This window comes from Miniopterus natalensis, chromosome 12 (assembly GCF_054644295.1).
Source record: "Miniopterus natalensis isolate mMinNat1 chromosome 12, mMinNat1.hap1, whole genome shotgun sequence".
NCBI lineage: Eukaryota > Metazoa > Chordata > Mammalia > Chiroptera > Miniopteridae > Miniopterus > Miniopterus natalensis.
The window spans coordinates 70,544,394-70,559,256 of NC_142092.1; the positions used below are offsets into that span (position 1 = coordinate 70,544,394).

The 14,863-nt window shown below is 55.6% G+C and overlaps 3 protein-coding genes and 4 non-coding genes across 10 annotated transcripts; 2 read left to right on the forward strand and 5 right to left on the reverse strand.

The window, feature by feature from the left end:
• The first annotated feature begins 144 nt into the window (after positions 1 to 144).
• Positions 145 to 4,774, forward strand: SURF1 (SURF1 cytochrome c oxidase assembly factor). Of its 3 annotated transcripts, XM_087822978.1 has the most exons (9): positions 145 to 180; positions 277 to 328; positions 1,418 to 1,551; positions 1,632 to 1,714; positions 2,422 to 2,613; positions 3,810 to 3,882; positions 3,987 to 4,149; positions 4,412 to 4,493; positions 4,569 to 4,774. In XM_087822978.1, the coding sequence occupies exons 4-9, from the start codon at positions 1,686 to 1,688 to the stop codon at positions 4,636 to 4,638; spliced, it is 609 nt and encodes a 202-aa protein (XP_087679104.1). In that variant the 5' UTR covers positions 145 to 180; positions 277 to 328; positions 1,418 to 1,551; positions 1,632 to 1,685; the 3' UTR covers positions 4,639 to 4,774. The 3 variants fall into 3 exon arrangements, with proteins under 3 accessions (XP_087679104.1, XP_016052059.1, XP_016052060.1); XM_016196573.2 differs by lacking the exons at positions 145 to 180; positions 1,418 to 1,551; XM_016196574.2 differs by lacking the exons at positions 145 to 180; positions 1,418 to 1,551; positions 1,632 to 1,714.
• A 252-nt stretch (positions 4,775 to 5,026) lies between these two features.
• On the reverse strand, positions 5,027 to 8,285 carry RPL7A (ribosomal protein L7a). Its single transcript, XM_016196571.2, has 8 exons — positions 8,234 to 8,285; positions 7,464 to 7,584; positions 6,884 to 7,033; positions 6,443 to 6,583; positions 6,173 to 6,252; positions 5,729 to 5,859; positions 5,369 to 5,438; positions 5,027 to 5,187 (listed from the first exon to the last, which is right to left on the reverse strand). Exons 1-8 carry the CDS (start codon positions 8,234 to 8,236, stop codon positions 5,083 to 5,085), a joined length of 801 nt encoding a protein of 266 aa, XP_016052057.1. The 5' UTR covers positions 8,237 to 8,285; the 3' UTR covers positions 5,027 to 5,082.
• Positions 5,529 to 5,595, reverse strand: LOC148091885 (small nucleolar RNA SNORD36). The gene has a single exon (XR_015715474.1). It is a non-coding gene; the product is annotated as a small nucleolar RNA SNORD36 (small nucleolar RNA).
• On the reverse strand, positions 5,931 to 6,003 carry LOC148091886 (small nucleolar RNA SNORD36). The gene has a single exon (XR_015715453.1). It is a non-coding gene; the product is annotated as a small nucleolar RNA SNORD36 (small nucleolar RNA).
• Positions 7,114 to 7,188, reverse strand: LOC148091887 (small nucleolar RNA SNORD24). The gene has a single exon (XR_015715495.1). It is a non-coding gene; the product is annotated as a small nucleolar RNA SNORD24 (small nucleolar RNA).
• On the reverse strand, positions 7,742 to 7,816 carry LOC148091888 (small nucleolar RNA SNORD24). The gene has a single exon (XR_015715494.1). It is a non-coding gene; the product is annotated as a small nucleolar RNA SNORD24 (small nucleolar RNA).
• Positions 8,286 to 8,412: 127 nt separating the features above from the next.
• Positions 8,413 to 14,693, forward strand: MED22 (mediator complex subunit 22). Of its 2 annotated transcripts, XM_016196576.2 has the most exons (5): positions 8,430 to 8,547; positions 9,070 to 9,241; positions 10,811 to 10,891; positions 11,656 to 11,864; positions 13,971 to 14,693. In XM_016196576.2, the coding sequence occupies exons 2-5, from the start codon at positions 9,119 to 9,121 to the stop codon at positions 14,158 to 14,160; spliced, it is 603 nt and encodes a 200-aa protein (XP_016052062.1). In that variant the 5' UTR covers positions 8,430 to 8,547; positions 9,070 to 9,118; the 3' UTR covers positions 14,161 to 14,693. The 2 variants fall into 2 exon arrangements, with proteins under 2 accessions (XP_016052061.1, XP_016052062.1); XM_016196575.2 differs by lacking the exon at positions 13,971 to 14,693 and having other exon boundaries at positions 8,413 to 8,481; positions 11,656 to 13,906.
• The last annotated feature ends 170 nt before the right edge of the window (positions 14,694 to 14,863 follow it).

Consider the following 14,863-nt stretch of genomic DNA (forward strand, 5'->3'; position numbering starts at 1 on the left):
GGGCCGGCGGAGCTGGAAGCCGGGCGCCGCTCGAACCACGTGGGCCGGGGGCGGGGCTTGGGGCGGGGCTTAGCGGTGCCCCGGAAGCAAATGCGGTCGGATCCCGGAACCACCCGCGGGGTGATGGCGGCAACGGCGCGGTTGCTGGGGCGGGTGCTGCGCGTGGCGGGCACGGGGCCGGTGAGCGGAGAGGGGCGGGGCGGGCGGCCTGGCGGGCGGGGGAGGTGCCCGCGCCCCGGACCCGGTAACCTCAGCCAGCCCCTCTCGTCTCCGCAGGCCTCAGCCCGCGCGGTCTGGAGGAGCGTCCCTGCGGTGCCCCCGCGCGCAGGTGAGGACTCGTCCAGGTGTGACCTAGCCTCTCGGGAAAACCGCCCCGCCCTCCGCGGTGCAGGGGCTCGTGGGCGCGGAGATAGCTCTGATCGCCTTCATTAGACTCAGTGCCTTTTAATGGAGCCTTGATTGCTTCTGGGCTCTCCCGAGTTACTCGGGTGGCCTGAGACGTTAAGTAATTAGCTACCCGACGTCTCACTGGCCTAATGAGGGGCCAGCCCAAGACTGAAACCAGGTGTCTGGGATCCTAAAGGAAAGCACGTCTGATCAGCACAGTTTGCATGTTGCCTCTGAACTGTAGCAGGAGTGCTGTGCGCACACGAAGGGTACTTTGTAAGCCTGCCTGCCCCAGGCCTGCCTTCTTACCATCCAGGAGACCCACGGCGCCTTCATGTGATGGACTCACCTCAGAGCTTAAATGTACTGTCTGTGTACATCGTTCCGGCCTGAATTTATGACCAATGAAAAAGCAAAGCTGGCGCGCCCTCCCTCTGGGGAGCATGCCAGCACCTTTCATGTCCCCTTCTTCCCCGCGGGGCATTACCTTTGCCTTTCCCTCTCATAAGCCCCAGGGCCCCTTCTTTTGCTTCTGTAACTTGTTTCCTGAGCCTAGGCAGCCCAGCTGGCTCACTTCTACTACCTCTAACTTCTAAATAAGCTTTCTAATTTGAAAAAAAGAAAAGAAAAAATAGAGCTGTTGAGAGAGCTCTGTAAAGCACTGTCCTGAATTCATGTCACATTTCTGTCTCTTCAAACCACAGTGGCCAATACCAGTGCATCTTAGTGCAATAGAACACATCACAGCATACTCCTGCGTAAAAGACATGAGGTGGTGCCAAGAATTACCCAGGGTCATGGTTGGTGGCAGAGCCAAGACTAAGCCCTGTGTCTTGCTGAATCAGTAAACATCCACTGAGTGCCATGTTCCAGGCACTGGGCTAGGAGCCAGGCTGGACACAGGTGCTGCTAGCTGGCTCCTGACTGTAGGTTGTGGGCTGTTTCCACCTCCTGGACCACATGCTCTCGGGCAGTATGGCAGAGTCTTCAGGGGCTTCCAACCCCATGCCAGTGTTGTAAAACTTCCTAGGGCCGGCCTGGAGGCCAAGCAGGTGTGGCAGTTCTGCTGCAGAAGCACCTGCCACAAAAGCCGAGGACGACTCCTTTCTCCAGTGGTGCCTGCTTCTCATTCCTGTGACTGCCTTTGGCCTGGGGACATGGCAGGTAAAGACTGGCCTCTAGCTCTTCTGGCTCTGAGCCCTTGGCCCTGCTGCCATCTGCTTGGGCTTATGCTGTTTCTGTAGGTCCAGCGTCGGAAGTGGAAGCTGAAGCTGATTGAAGAGCTAGAGTCTAGAATTATGGCTGAGCCTGTCCCTCTGCCAGCAGAGTGAGTGTGGGCTGCCGGCCTGGGGCTGGTCTCAGTGGAGGTCAGTAGTGGAGCCTGCTTCTGCTTGTGGTCCTGGCCCTCAGATGGTAGCCCTCAGGATCAGTGGTCCTGCTGGGCTTTTTGCTGACACGATTGCCCTTGGGAAGCTGCCTGAAGTATATAGAAAAATCTGTGATCCTGGGTTTCACCCTCTTTTCAGGTCCGGTGTACCTGAGGGATCCCCCACAGTGCTTATGGCCCCCTAAAGCAATAACTCTTAGCTGGTGGGTAAGAGCAGGCATTGTCATGTCTTAAGTGGTATTTTGAAAAAGTGCCGTAAATGATGTTACTGCCCTCTCCCCATTTCAAAGCACTGTCCTAGAGGAACAGCTATATTCAACAAAGCTTTCCATTCAGGGACGCAAACCTGTGCTTGCAGATGGGGTTTTAGCGCACACAGGTCAAGTACATGCAGGAGTCCATTTTTAGCTTCTCCTGAAAATGTGGACTGCTTGGCAGCACAGGTTCACTCCCACTTGACATTAAAGGGATCAGCTTCCCCTGTAGTGGGCACCCCCTGCACCCCAGCTGTTCCTACTGTGCCTGCACATCACCTACATTACCTTAGGCCATGGTGGGCTTTGTGGTTTGCAGCCCTAACGGGGTCTGTCTTCCTCCCAAACCAACTTTGCTTGGCCTCAGCTTCACTTGTCCCCTCTCCCATATAGCCCAATGGAGCTGAAAAGTCTGGAGTACAGGCCAGTGAAGGTCAGGGGGCACTTTGACCACTCCAAGGAGCTGTACATGATGCCACGGACTATGGTGGACCCGGCCCGGGAGGCCCGGGAGGCCGGCCAGCTCTCCTCCTCGGTCCAGAGCGGTGCCTACGTCATCACCCCGTTCCACTGCACCGACCTGGGGTGAGTAGATGTGCAGGGAGATGACTGGCCTGGCAGATGCCGTCATGGCAGCTTTTCTTTTTTAAAAAAATAGTATATAATTTGGTTTTTATATATCTTTTATAATCCTCACCTGAGGATATTTTTTCCTTTTTTTTTCCTTTAGAGGGAGTGGAAAGGAGGGAGAGAGAACATCTGTATAAGAGAGACAAATCCATTGGTTGCCTCCCACAGGAGCCCCTGTTGGGCTGGGGATTGAGCCTGCAACCCAGGTGTGCCCTTCGCCAGGAATTGAACCTGTAACCCTTTGCTGCACCTGCAGATGCTCTAACCACGGAGCCACACCAGCCAGGGAAGCTTATTTTCACCTTTCCTTCTCAACCCCCAACTCTGGGAAATTCAAGATACCTAGAAAGGTTCAGCTCCTTGAATAGTTTCAGACTTGTAACTCTGACATTGTTAAGCCAATTCATTTGACTTATTACTGGACAACTCCTATATGTCAACCTCTGAAAGGGAAGATGAACTGTCCAGTGGCCAACTCATTAAATGACAAGTGCAGCATGAAGGGATAGCAAGAGGGACTCTTGTCTAGAGGGAGTCAGCTTAGGGAAGCTTCCCAGGGTACTCTTTGGCCCAAACTTGAAGGGATGGGGAGAGTGCATTCAGGGAAGTGTGCAGGAAGGGGCAGTGCAATAGAGCAGCTTCCCAAATGTCAGTGTACAAATGAAACCCTGGGTCCTTGTCAACCGCAGCTTCCTGGCTTTAGGTCTGGGATGGGCCCCACTGGTCTCTAACAAGCTGCCCCTCATGGCTCCCTGGTTTGGAGGGGAGATTGGAGGCTGGTGTACAAGGCAGTTGCTCCAATAGTTAAAGGGAGAAGAGGGCATCTGAACCCAGGCCCTGGTGGTTTTAGTCACTGGTTGCAGGTTGCAGTGGGTGGGGCACCAGGAAGAGAGGTGAAGGGGTGGGGGAGTGTAGCCTTGGTCTCCCTTCCAGGAGTTGATGGCTCTTACCAATCAAGACATGGGCACAAGAGGAAGACCTTCCCAAAGGCACACAGCCTTTCTGGGGTTGGAGGCACTCACCCAGCTGGTGTCCATTGTCCTGCTTTAAACCCTCCTCCTGCACCGAAGTTCCTGAAGATGCTAGCGCAAACAGGGATCTTTATTCTCAACCTTTCCTCCACCTGAAACTGCATGCTTTCCTTACTCTAGGATCAGCATCCTGGTAAACAGGGGGTTTGTCCCTAGGAAGAAATTGAATCCCGACACACGGCAGCAAGGCCAGGTAAGAAAGGGAGCGAACTCTTTCCTCAGGTGAGCAGGGCTCTGGGAGCCACCTGTTCTCCATGCTGTGCTGAGGAACAGCCTCACACTTCCTGTAACTTTTAGGTTGAGGGAGAAGTGGACCTGGTTGGGACCGTGAGGCTGACAGAAACCAGGAAGCCTTTTGTCCCTGAGAACCACCCAGAAAGGAACCACTGGCATTACCGGGACCTGGAGGCCATGGCCAAGGTCACAGGCACAGACCCCATTTTCATCGATGCAGACTTCAGTACGTTGTGACAGCCCAGATCAAGGAGCTTTAGTAAATGCCTGTTGTTTGTATTCTAGTGTGTTGGGGGAAGGGATGCTGGTCAGTTACAGGTAGAAGGCTCTTTGGAGTGATTTGAAACTGGCCATAAAAAAATGACAGCTCTGGGAAAGAGCAAGCTAGGAGGGCCCCAAGGAAACAGCTGTCCAAGTGGCTGGAGGGAGAAAGTGCCAAGAAGTAGTGGCCTAAGAGATTGCAGACACTGAGCCCACTGTCTCTGCAGAGAGCACAGTCCCTGGAGGACCCATTGGAGGGCAAACGAGAGTCAGCCTGAGGAACGAGCACATGCAGTACATCATCACCTGGTGAGTCCCGTCCCCAGCTGCTCTCAGCCCCTTCCCCTTCAGAGCCTTTCACCAAACACTTTCTTTCAACCCAAGGTATGGACTCTGTGCAGCTACATCATACCTGTGGTTTAAAAAATTCCTACGTCGGACTCCTGGCACGTGACAAGATTAGCTGATACAGCCCCGTCCTGGGAAGTCACTGAGTAAACATTTCAAGCGATTTGGTTTTATGCTGGGCCATGTACTATCCCTATAAATAAATCGCCACTACACACGTTGTGCTTTTCTTTCTACATAAATGAGCTTGTACCTGGTTGATAAGAAAACCCAGGGTTGGTTCAGTGTTTCAAGCATACGTGCGCCTGAGCAGCAGTTTAAGGCAGCTTTTTCAAAACTGACAAAGCAACTTACACAGCAGTTCTGCCCTATAGGTGACAAATAAGGACCATGGTTGGAAAATACACTTGCTACCATCCCAGATTTCTTACTGGCAAGAAGGTAAATCACTTTCAACCCCAAATGCCCAAGACACTGACTGAAGGAGATTTCACTTGGCTGAAGGAGACTTTTTATTACTTTTATGTACAGAAAACTCAACAGTGCACACTTAGCCCAGCTTCGTGGCCAGTTCCTTAGCCTTGGCCTTTTCCAGCTTGGCAATGCGAGCCACCGACTTTGGACCCAGGACATTGCCTCCCCAGTGGCGGCGGATCTGCAAGGACAAGAGCAGTAGTTAGTCTAGCCTGGTGTTCCCAAAGCATGATAGTCTGTGGTACTCTGCCCCATTGCTCCAAGTTGATCACAAAACACAACTGCTCAGAAAGAGCCAGCCAGTCCCCTGACCAAAGGCTTGATTTACCCAAGATGGTAGTTTGCATCAAGCTGCTTCTTACCTCATCGTATCTGTCGTTGTAATTGGTCCTGATAGCTTCCACCAGCTTAGCCAGAGCACCTTTGTCTTCCCTACCAAGACAGGGAAATGTGGGTCACTGACTCCTGGTTCCGCTTCCAGAGAGCAGCAATTACTTTGTTTTTTGCTCCAAACACAAGCCTTTTGCCTCAGATATAACATAACCACATGGTTTATTCAGGTGAAGAAATTCGTAACCATCATTGGCAAAGGTTCAGGTAAATGTAGTCCTTTAAGCTAGAATGTTTGATCTTTAAGGTAAAATCCAAAGAAATTAAACTGGGGGCTGGGGTGGGCAGTTACCTACGGATTCTTGGGGTTTGGGGCCACACTGCATACTTACGAGTTAACCTGTGTGAAAGCGACGGTGGTGCAGGTCTTCCTGTGGACAAGCCGTCCCAGCCTGGCCTTCCCCTTGATAATGCAGTAGGGAACGCCCATCTTCCGGCACAGGGCAGGCAGAAAGACAACCAGCTGGAAGACAGTGTGAGCTCTCAGAGTGTATTTTGACCAGAAACAATGACTTAAAAGTTAGCAGGGTAGCAATTGCTCAGGGTTAAAAAGCTCATGTATTTGCACTTCAAGGTTTAATTCAGTGAGAAATTCACATCATTGCAAGAGCCACAAGACCGGTTGGATCCCTTGTCGGTACTGTCCTCAAATGAAAAGCTGCCAGCCCACTTTGGCCTCTTAATGTGTAAAACTCAGAATCAAGCTTTACCTTCAGGTACCGACATAAAGAACAATCTAAGTAGAGCAACCAATGCTTACGCAAAGGCCAACATACCTCGATGGGGTCCACGTCGTGGGCAATCACCACCAGCTGGGCCTTCTTGTTCTCCACCAGGGTGGTGACAGTGTTAACCCCTGGAACACACACAACCAGTTTGCATGGGGGGGGGGGTTGGCTGTTCACAAAAGCAACTCCACAGTGGGTCCAGCTATGACTTGGGGTTAAAAGCTTGATTTTACTCTTCAGTGATTCCAGATAAATACATGCCTGACTGCCAACAGCCTGCCCCACCCCACCACTCAGCCTCTGGAGGAGCCCACTCACCTGCTCGAAGGACAGGTGGCCTCTTGGTGGGGACATCGCCTTTGCCAGCAGCTTTTTTCTCAGCCCGGGCCAACAATCGCTGCTTCTTTTCTTGCTTCGTCTCTGGTCTGTACTTGTGGGCCAGCTTAAGCAGCTGAGTAGCTGGGAAAATATCCATCAGCTTAGGCTTGTAGTTAAGTTCTAACCTTCGTCACTTAATGTAACAAGTGTTAGGTCGCTGTCCTGAATGTTACACTTCAAGAAATCTCAGGCCATACGTAATCCCTTCACAGTTATGCCACCTTCAGGTTCTGGAAACTAGACAAGGAATCCCAAATTTCAATAAACTCAACTACCATGCAATACCCACCACCCAGGAAGAGGCCTTAGGTCTAGTGCTGTCAACGTCAAGACGGTAACAATATCATTGGCCAGTAAGTCCTTCTCAGCCACAGAACCTACCTGTTTGGCGGTCCAAGGCCTGGGTGAACTGGTTAATGGCAGGAGGCACTTTCAGACGCTTGTAGAGAATAGCCCTTTGCCGCTGCAGCCGAATGTAGCGGGGCCATTTGACAAAGCGGGTGAGGTCCCTTTTGGGCTGGATGTCCTGTCCTGTGAAGTAAAGAGCAACACTGAGCCAGGCACTAACTCCTGGTCGAGTTAACATTTAGGGCCACTCTGAAGAGTGCAGGTGCATCAGCGATCTTGGTGGTTTCAACGTGTCATCACATCTTGCAGAGAGCAAATGTTCTCTTACATCATTTGCACACAAACGCCTAGGACCCCAGGAGACCAGCGATACCACTCCAATCAGACAGGTGTCCCTGCAGCAGCACTGTGCTCAGAGCCTCCCAACCGGTTCCATCACCGCCCCATCTCAAGGGGAGAGGTTAAGTACGGAGCCCAGTTTACAGCTACAAAGTGGCAAACGGAGAATTCCAATGCTGGCAGCCCCCCGCTCCAAACCCATAAAGAGAAACCCTGTTCGATAAACTGCTTTTCGTTGGCAACCCAGCCATTTCCGTTCCCCTTTCTTACTCACCAATGCCAAAATTCTTGGGCCTTTTCTCAAACAGGGGATTGACAACCTTCTTGGCCTCCTGCTTCTTCACGACAGCAGGGGCCGGCGCCACCTTCTTCCCCTTGGCCTTCTTTCCCTTCGGCTGGGCAGAAAGAAAACCCAGGTGAACCACCTCGGCCCCCACTAGTTCCTCTGGAGAGGCGTGAGGCTCGGGCTGGCCGGAACCAGCCCCGCGAGCAAAGCTTGGCCCCCAGGCTCAGGCCCAGGAGGCGCAGCAGCGAGCCCGGCCACCCCGTTCGTGCATCAGCGATCTTGGTGGTTAGGGACGTCCTCACCATTGCTCAGATAGCAAATATTCTTTCACATCATCTGCACGAGCAGTGACAGCCACGCAGCCACGGCGCTGCCCAAAGGCTGAGGTCAGAGGTAGGATGCGGACAGCCGCGACCGGCCCCGCCCCACCACGCTACACCCCCAAAAGGGAACAATGGCCCCTTTAGGAGACCGACTCCAGAACCAACAAGGGTGGACTCGGAACCGCTCGCCGAAGGCCTCGGAGCAGTCTCCAGGCCGCAACAGCTCCAAGCCCCGCACTGCGGCGCGGCGCTTGCCGGAACCTCCTCCCCGTCCGCTGGGGAGTTTACCCCAGCCCAATGCGTCTGTGCCAGGCCCCGCGGGGCTCTCCTCGCGCCGGGCGGTGGAGAGACCCCCGCGCGGCCGAGCCCCGAGGAGGATGGCAGCGGATAGAACCCAGGCCCCGCGCCGGCACTCCAAATCACCGACACACTCACCATGTTGGGTAGTAGGAGGAGAGAGAAAGGGAAGAGAATTGTGGGAAATATGTATGCACCCTCAGAGATCGCGAGAACTGGAGCCTGCGCGGAATTTCGAATTTAAAGCGACAGCACGCCTTTCGCGGGACTTCGGTAGGGGGCGGTGTCTAGAGCCGGAGGCGGGTCCGTGAGATCGGAAGGGGCGTGGAGGCCGCGGCTGGACGCTCGGGGACCTCCGGGGCGCCTGGGAGCCTGTTCTCCTCGAGGTGGGCACGCTCGTCCCCCACCCCATCCCGGCCTGGTGCCCTCCGGGCCGGAGGCCTGCGGACAAGGTGCGGGCCTTGGTGTGGCGGGGCGGGGTCACCGTGGGATGTACCCCAGAATGGCTCGAAAACCGCGAGCTCGGCCGTTCGGCCGTGCGCCAGGCCCCGGGCTGAGCGCTGGGGCGCGGGGAGGGAGGGTGGTCCCGGCGAGACCACGGAGCTGGAGGCTCTCGGCGCTCCGGGGCCCAGCCTGGAGCTGGGTGGTTGGGGTAGAGTCGGAGGCACCCGTCGGGTAAAGAGATGGGGCGGGGCTGGAGGCGGGGAGGCGGCTGGCCGGGGGGTGGGGCGCTCCTGCAGGCCTCACGGCGCGCGTGGGCCTGGCCTCAGGGGAGTCTGGGCTGGACCGGGCAGGGTTTTGCGGGCCTGCCAGGAGCCCTGGGATGAGCTTTCCCAGGGAGAGGGCGCAGTGCCTCTGCGTGCGAATGACTGGACGCGTTTGTCAGGAAGGAAATCCCCGGAGATCTGTTTTCCGTGGCCGCGGAGGGTGGGCGGCTGGGGTTGGCTCTGCTCACATCAGCCTCCGGGTCCCAGGTGCTGACTAGCGGCCCCAGGCCTCTGCTCCCTGCGCTGAGGTCCCGCCATGGCCCAGCAGAGAGCCCTGCCGCAGAGCAAGGAGACGCTGCTGCAGTCTTACAACAAGCGGCTCAAGGACGACATCAAGTCCATCATGGACAACTTCACGGAGATCATCAAGACCGCCAAGGTGGGTGGGGCCAGCCTGTCTCCTGCACCTTCTAGACTGGCCTGCTCTGGTCAAGAGTGTCACAAGAGCCGGGCTGTGTGGCTCAGTGGTTGAGTGTCACCCTATGTACCAAGAGGTTGCAAGTTTGATTCCCAGCCAGGGCACATGCCCGGGTTTCGGGCTTGATCCCCCGCAGGGGGCGTGCAGAATGCAGCTGATGATGCATCCATGTTCCTATCTCTCTCTCTGAAATAATAAAAACATTTTTAAGAAAAGAATGTCACAAGACTGCTCTGAGCCAGGTGGTGAGGATACAGCAGCAGTGAACACACAGGCAAGGCCCTCGTCCCCATGGGGAGAAATTGAAGGGGGTGGGCAGCCAGGGGATGGATGATGACACAGGTCAGCAGATAAAACCAGCTAATTACAGGTCTTGATGAGACAGCTGTAGGGGGGTCTAGTCAAATTGCCAGGTTCAACATCCAGAACCACTTCCTAGCAGTGGGTTCGGACAGGGCCTTGATTTCTCAGTGCTTTGGTTTCCCGAGTCATAGGGCCCATGTGATGACTAGATGGGTTTATCTATGTAAAGTGGTTACCTCAGGCCTGACAGGGACCCAGACATCATCGCATTGCGAGTGGGTACTGTCAGGAAGAGAAGCTGGGGAAGGGCCCTCCCGGTAGGTTGAGCGGTCAGCGTTGGGCTCAGTGGGGCTGGATCTTGGCGTGACCATTGTGGACCTGGAAGACTTGAGTCTCAGTAATGGTGAGAGCTAGCGTTTGCTTAGTGTGCACTGGACGTCAGGCTGTGTTGGGAGGGCTAGTGTCCTGTCCCATCTAATCTTCACAAGACTCTTTGAAGCAAGTAGCATTGGTCTCTCCATTTTCAGAGGAGGAAACTGAGGCTCAGAAGATTTAGTAACTTGCCCAAGATCATTCTGTTAATAACTGGCAGAGCCAGGATTGGAACCCAGCAGGTCTGGCTCTTAACCACTTCGGGTTCCCTGATGCCAGCCTGTACATTCCCCCCTGGGGAAGCCCTGTCCAGGTGGATGGACTGGGGCAATTAATAGCCTGGGCCTTGGACAAGACAGGGTGGCTGGACTTCTGGCTCCTGCATTTACCATCTGAGATACACTGAGCAGGCCCATGGCCCTGTCCAGGCTTCTGTGAGAATTCTGTAAGATAATATTGGTCGAGGGATTAACACAGTGCCTGGCACCCAGGAAGTGCTCAGTAAATGGTCACTTTTAAAAAATCACTGTCTTTTTTACTCATCTGTTCAGTTTACTGAGTGCCCGAACTAGTGGCACTATCTGTCCTGCACAGGACTCCACACCCCAAAAAGACTCGACCAAGACCTCCCTGCGCCTGGCACAGCAGTCAGCATGCGTAGGCATCTGTCTGTCCAGACGCAGGTGCCTGTGCTCTCCTTAGAACAAGAAGGAAGCTGAATGTCACCTGAGGTCTGGGTAGTATTGCCCACTGTAGAGAGCAAGACAGGCAGTGTGTGGAGTGTGGGTGGGTACAGTTGGCAAATGCCTGTGGCCGGTGCCTGCCCTGCCGATTAGACTTTATTATCTCTCCTAGATTGAGGATGAGACGCAGGTGTCCAGGGCCACTCAGGGCGAGCAGGACAATTATGAGATGCACGTGCGAGCAGCGAACATCGTAAGTCACCCGATGGAAGGCCTGGCCTGGGCTCCAGCACCTTGGGGTCCCCACTGTGGTCTCCTGGGTAGGGGGAAAACCACTTCTTAGGAGACCCCCTCAGGAGGGCTGTGTGTGGCAGTGTGTGAGGGGCATGCAGAGAGCCGGCCACATCTGTCCTGTAGAGTGCTATGCAATTGACGAGAAAGGTTCCGGAGATTCGTCCCAGGTACAAAGGCAAATGTCCAAGTGAAACGGGATGTGCGTTTTGGTCCTTTCTGATGTCACAGGACAGGCACATCAGTTATTTCCATAGGTGTGTGCCCATGGATGAAAACACATAGGAAAAGTTCCCAAAGGAACCCACCCAACTGGCACGCAGCTGCCCCGAGGACAGGTGGTTAATCGGGATAGTAGTTTCATCTGTGGGCTTTGGGGGTTTGAGAAGCAGAATGCGCACTTGCATCACTTGTGTGATTGGAGATCAGTACCACCAGGTCAGAGCCAAGGGCCAAATGAGGGTGGGGACTGGGAGCTGATGGCACCTGCTGTCTCCCCCGGGCCGCCTTGGGAGCATTTCATGCAGTCGAGGGGACTGCTGGAGACCCTGCTCTCCCGTATCTTCCCTCCTGGCTCGCTCACTTCTCACAGTGACCCTGCGAAGGTCAGTGCTATAACTCCACTTTGCAGATGAGGAAACTGAGGCCATGGCTTGGGGCATCAGGCCCATGGAGGAAGGGTGCTGTCGCTCCCTCACCTGCCTGCTCTGGTTCCCATCACCACAGGTCCGAGCCGGTGAGTCCCTGATGAAGCTGGTGTCTGACCTCAAGCAATTCCTCATCCTGAATGACTTTCCGTCGGTGAACGAGGCCATCGACCAGCGTAACCAGCAGCTCCGAGCACTGCAGGAGGAGTGTGACCGGAAGCTCATCACCCTGCGGGACGAGATCTCCATCGACCTCTACGAGCTGGAGGAGGAGTATTACTCGTCCAGGTACAAATAGGGCTGGACCCGGACCTGCAGAGGTGGGCCCGGCCAGCAGGCACGGCCCAGACTCACCCGGCAGCCCCGAAGGTCCTGTTTCCAAACCCTGTCTGGTCTCGGCAGCAGAGCCCTGTGCCTGGTTTCAGAGCAGATCTCCTGGTCAGAGCGTTTGATCAACAGACACTTTCCACCGTCCACCGGGCCCTGGGCATTGGGATGGAACTCACACAACTTCCAGGGTTGGGAGGGCCAGAGCCAGTATTCCTGCCCAGGGCGCCGGCTGCCTCTTTCTGAACCTGTGTACTCCTTTTAATATTGAATGTTCAATATTTAAACATTCCAGCCAAGGCTGGGCTAGCTCTTCTTGGCTGCCCAGGCTATGCCCAGGATGCCAGTGCTTGCCCACGGAGGTAATTCTGTGTGGGCATCACCAAGCCCCCACAGTGGGGGGGCGTAGGGGTCCTGGGAAGGAGGAAAAATCCCAAGTAGAGGATGGCCTTGAGAACTGGGCCCAGGGTGCATGGGCCACCTAGTTCCCATTCAGCTCAGCCTTGTCCTCTGAGCCAGCACCTCCTCCATGCCAGGATCATGCTGGGCCCCAGAGATATAGCAGTGGGCGCGACCCATCACCCCAGCCCTCGTGGGGCCACTTAGAATCCTGAAATCTGAGGCCTTGGAGGTAGAAGGGCCCTGAGAAATCTTAGTCCAAGTGTAACTTACATGGGAGAAACTGAGGCTAGAGACTGGGAGGCCTTACACCTCTGTACCCATTAGCCTGGAAAATCAAGACTCAGTCCAGCAGACATGGAGTCCGGGTCCCCTTGTGCTCTCAGCCAGATAGAGCTGTCCTTCCTGGGGTGGGTTTTAAATGCTGCTTTCTGTCCCCTGCTGGGGACATGGCTCACAGCCCCACTGGTTTTGCAGAATCCCTTCACGTCCCCATGTTTCTCCCATCATCCCCAGGGCAGGCCTCTGGCCTGAGCAGCTCCAGGACAGCGATTCAGCCCTGCCTTTTGAGGTTGAGGGCAGGTCACTCAGTGGGGCTGAGTGCCAGGCTTCCCACATCCTGCCCCATCAGTCTCTGGTTCTCCCACAGGGGCTTGGCCAGCCTGATGGCCCTTCCTGCATCCCTGGGGCCTCAGGAGGCCGAGTTTCTCCCTCATCTGTGATGCCTGTGCATGGCCAGGGCTCAGTGAGTCAGGGCCTGTGGGCTGTGTACCCTCCCTGCTTGTCCCCTGGCGTGTGTCCTGAGTCCCCCTCCACCCTCCGCAGCCCAATGCCCTGCTCGCCTGCCTCCATGCTTGCTCGCCCGCTTTCCACTCATGATTTGCTCTTTGTCTACTTCTCACCCTCTGCTGTCCTTGGGCCACCACTCTGTGTGACCAGGATGGTTTCTGAGACTGAAAGTTGAGGGAGGGAGCCACAGGCAGGGCAGGACGGGGTGCGGAAGAAGGATCCGTCACCCCTGCACAGCCTCTGCGAGCTGTGCTCGTCCCCTACACCCTTGTCCCGGGTCCCAGCTTCCATTAGAGAGAAGGCAGGGTGTACTGTTCAAGGGGCCTGTTTGCAGTCGCACAGCTGGTACCATGGTACAGGATGGAACGTCAGGGCCTCTGCTCCTGTCACCCCATTTGGGCTCAGTGCCAGCCAAGGGCAGACCCAGAAATAAGACAGTGTCTCTGCCCTCGGGGTCCTTGCAAAGTGTAGGAACCATTGAAGGACTATAGTCAGCTTCAGACCCTGGCCGCCACTACCAGTGAAGCGGCCGCTCCCAGCAAGAGGAGGGTGGCTAGAGCCAGGATGGGGATGGCAGCCAGAACAGGATGGGGCTAGAACAGCCAGGTGACAGACAGGGTGGACACCTGGCAGATCAGTAGACGGACCTGCTGAGGTCACACAGACCTGCATCAGCTGGTCCTGGACAGCTCCTCCCTTGAGGATGCTGAAGGACCCTGACGCAGGGGGCTCCCCGTGGAGCTTGACAGGAATGCCCACACGGGAGAAGCAGGTCTGCAGTATCGTCTGTTTTCTTAACTCTGCTTCTGTCTCGCCTTCCCTCCCCTGGCTCCCATCTCTGCCTGCTCCTGTCTCCCTGGGTTTCTGGTGGTGGAAAAGCTCCAGTCTTTGCGAAGCTAATGATCTGCCTCTGTGCGAAGCTTACTGGAGGCTGGACCTCGACACAGACACTGCTGATGGCCTTGCGGCCCCTCTGCTGGCGTCCCCGGAGCCCAGCGCTGGCCCCCTGCAGGCCACCGCCCCTGCCCACTCCCATGCTAGCGGCCCCGACCCCACAGAGCATGCCTGAGCCTCTCTAGCTTCCTCCTAGGATCTTGGGAACAAAATTTGGTGCTCCCTCCTTCCACCACAGCCTCACTCCTCTCAGCCTTAGCTCCCGCTTGGGGAGCCTCTCTGGCCTCCTTGGCAACCTCGTCGGCCCAGGGACAGCTCACCCAGGAGTGTGGAGATAAACCATTTCCAGGGTGGCCCACTCTTCCTAGTCACCTCTGTTCACTACCTTCCCGGCGCTGGGTGGAAGGCAGTTTCCAGAGCAGTCTGGCCTGCTGAGACCCTAACAGCAGGCAGAGAGGATGCCTAATGCTGGGAGACCTGACTTGAGCCTGCTGTCTAAAGTGGGGAGGGGGGCTCTGGGTGGACAGTACTGGCCAAATCCAGACCAGGCCTCCTGTGTAGAGCCACCAGAGGGTCCCTGCAGGGCTGGGGTTGGGGCGCTGTGGTTCTCACAGAAGTCTGACAGGCAGGGGTCCTTCCTGGTTCAGCTGCATACACATTCTGTTTTGTTCTGTAAAAGACTGTTGAATAAAAATAGCTCTGCCCTTTTGCTTTGGTTGGTTCTTTGTTGTTCATACCTGACCATCCTGGGATTGCCTTGAACTCCCAGTGGCTGTTGGAGTAATAGCTCCTGGACTCTGCCTGGACAGCCATGGGCTCCAGGTCAGCCTTCTCCCCTTGGGGACTCTGGGCAAGCAGGGGCTTGGTCAGTGAGGGGT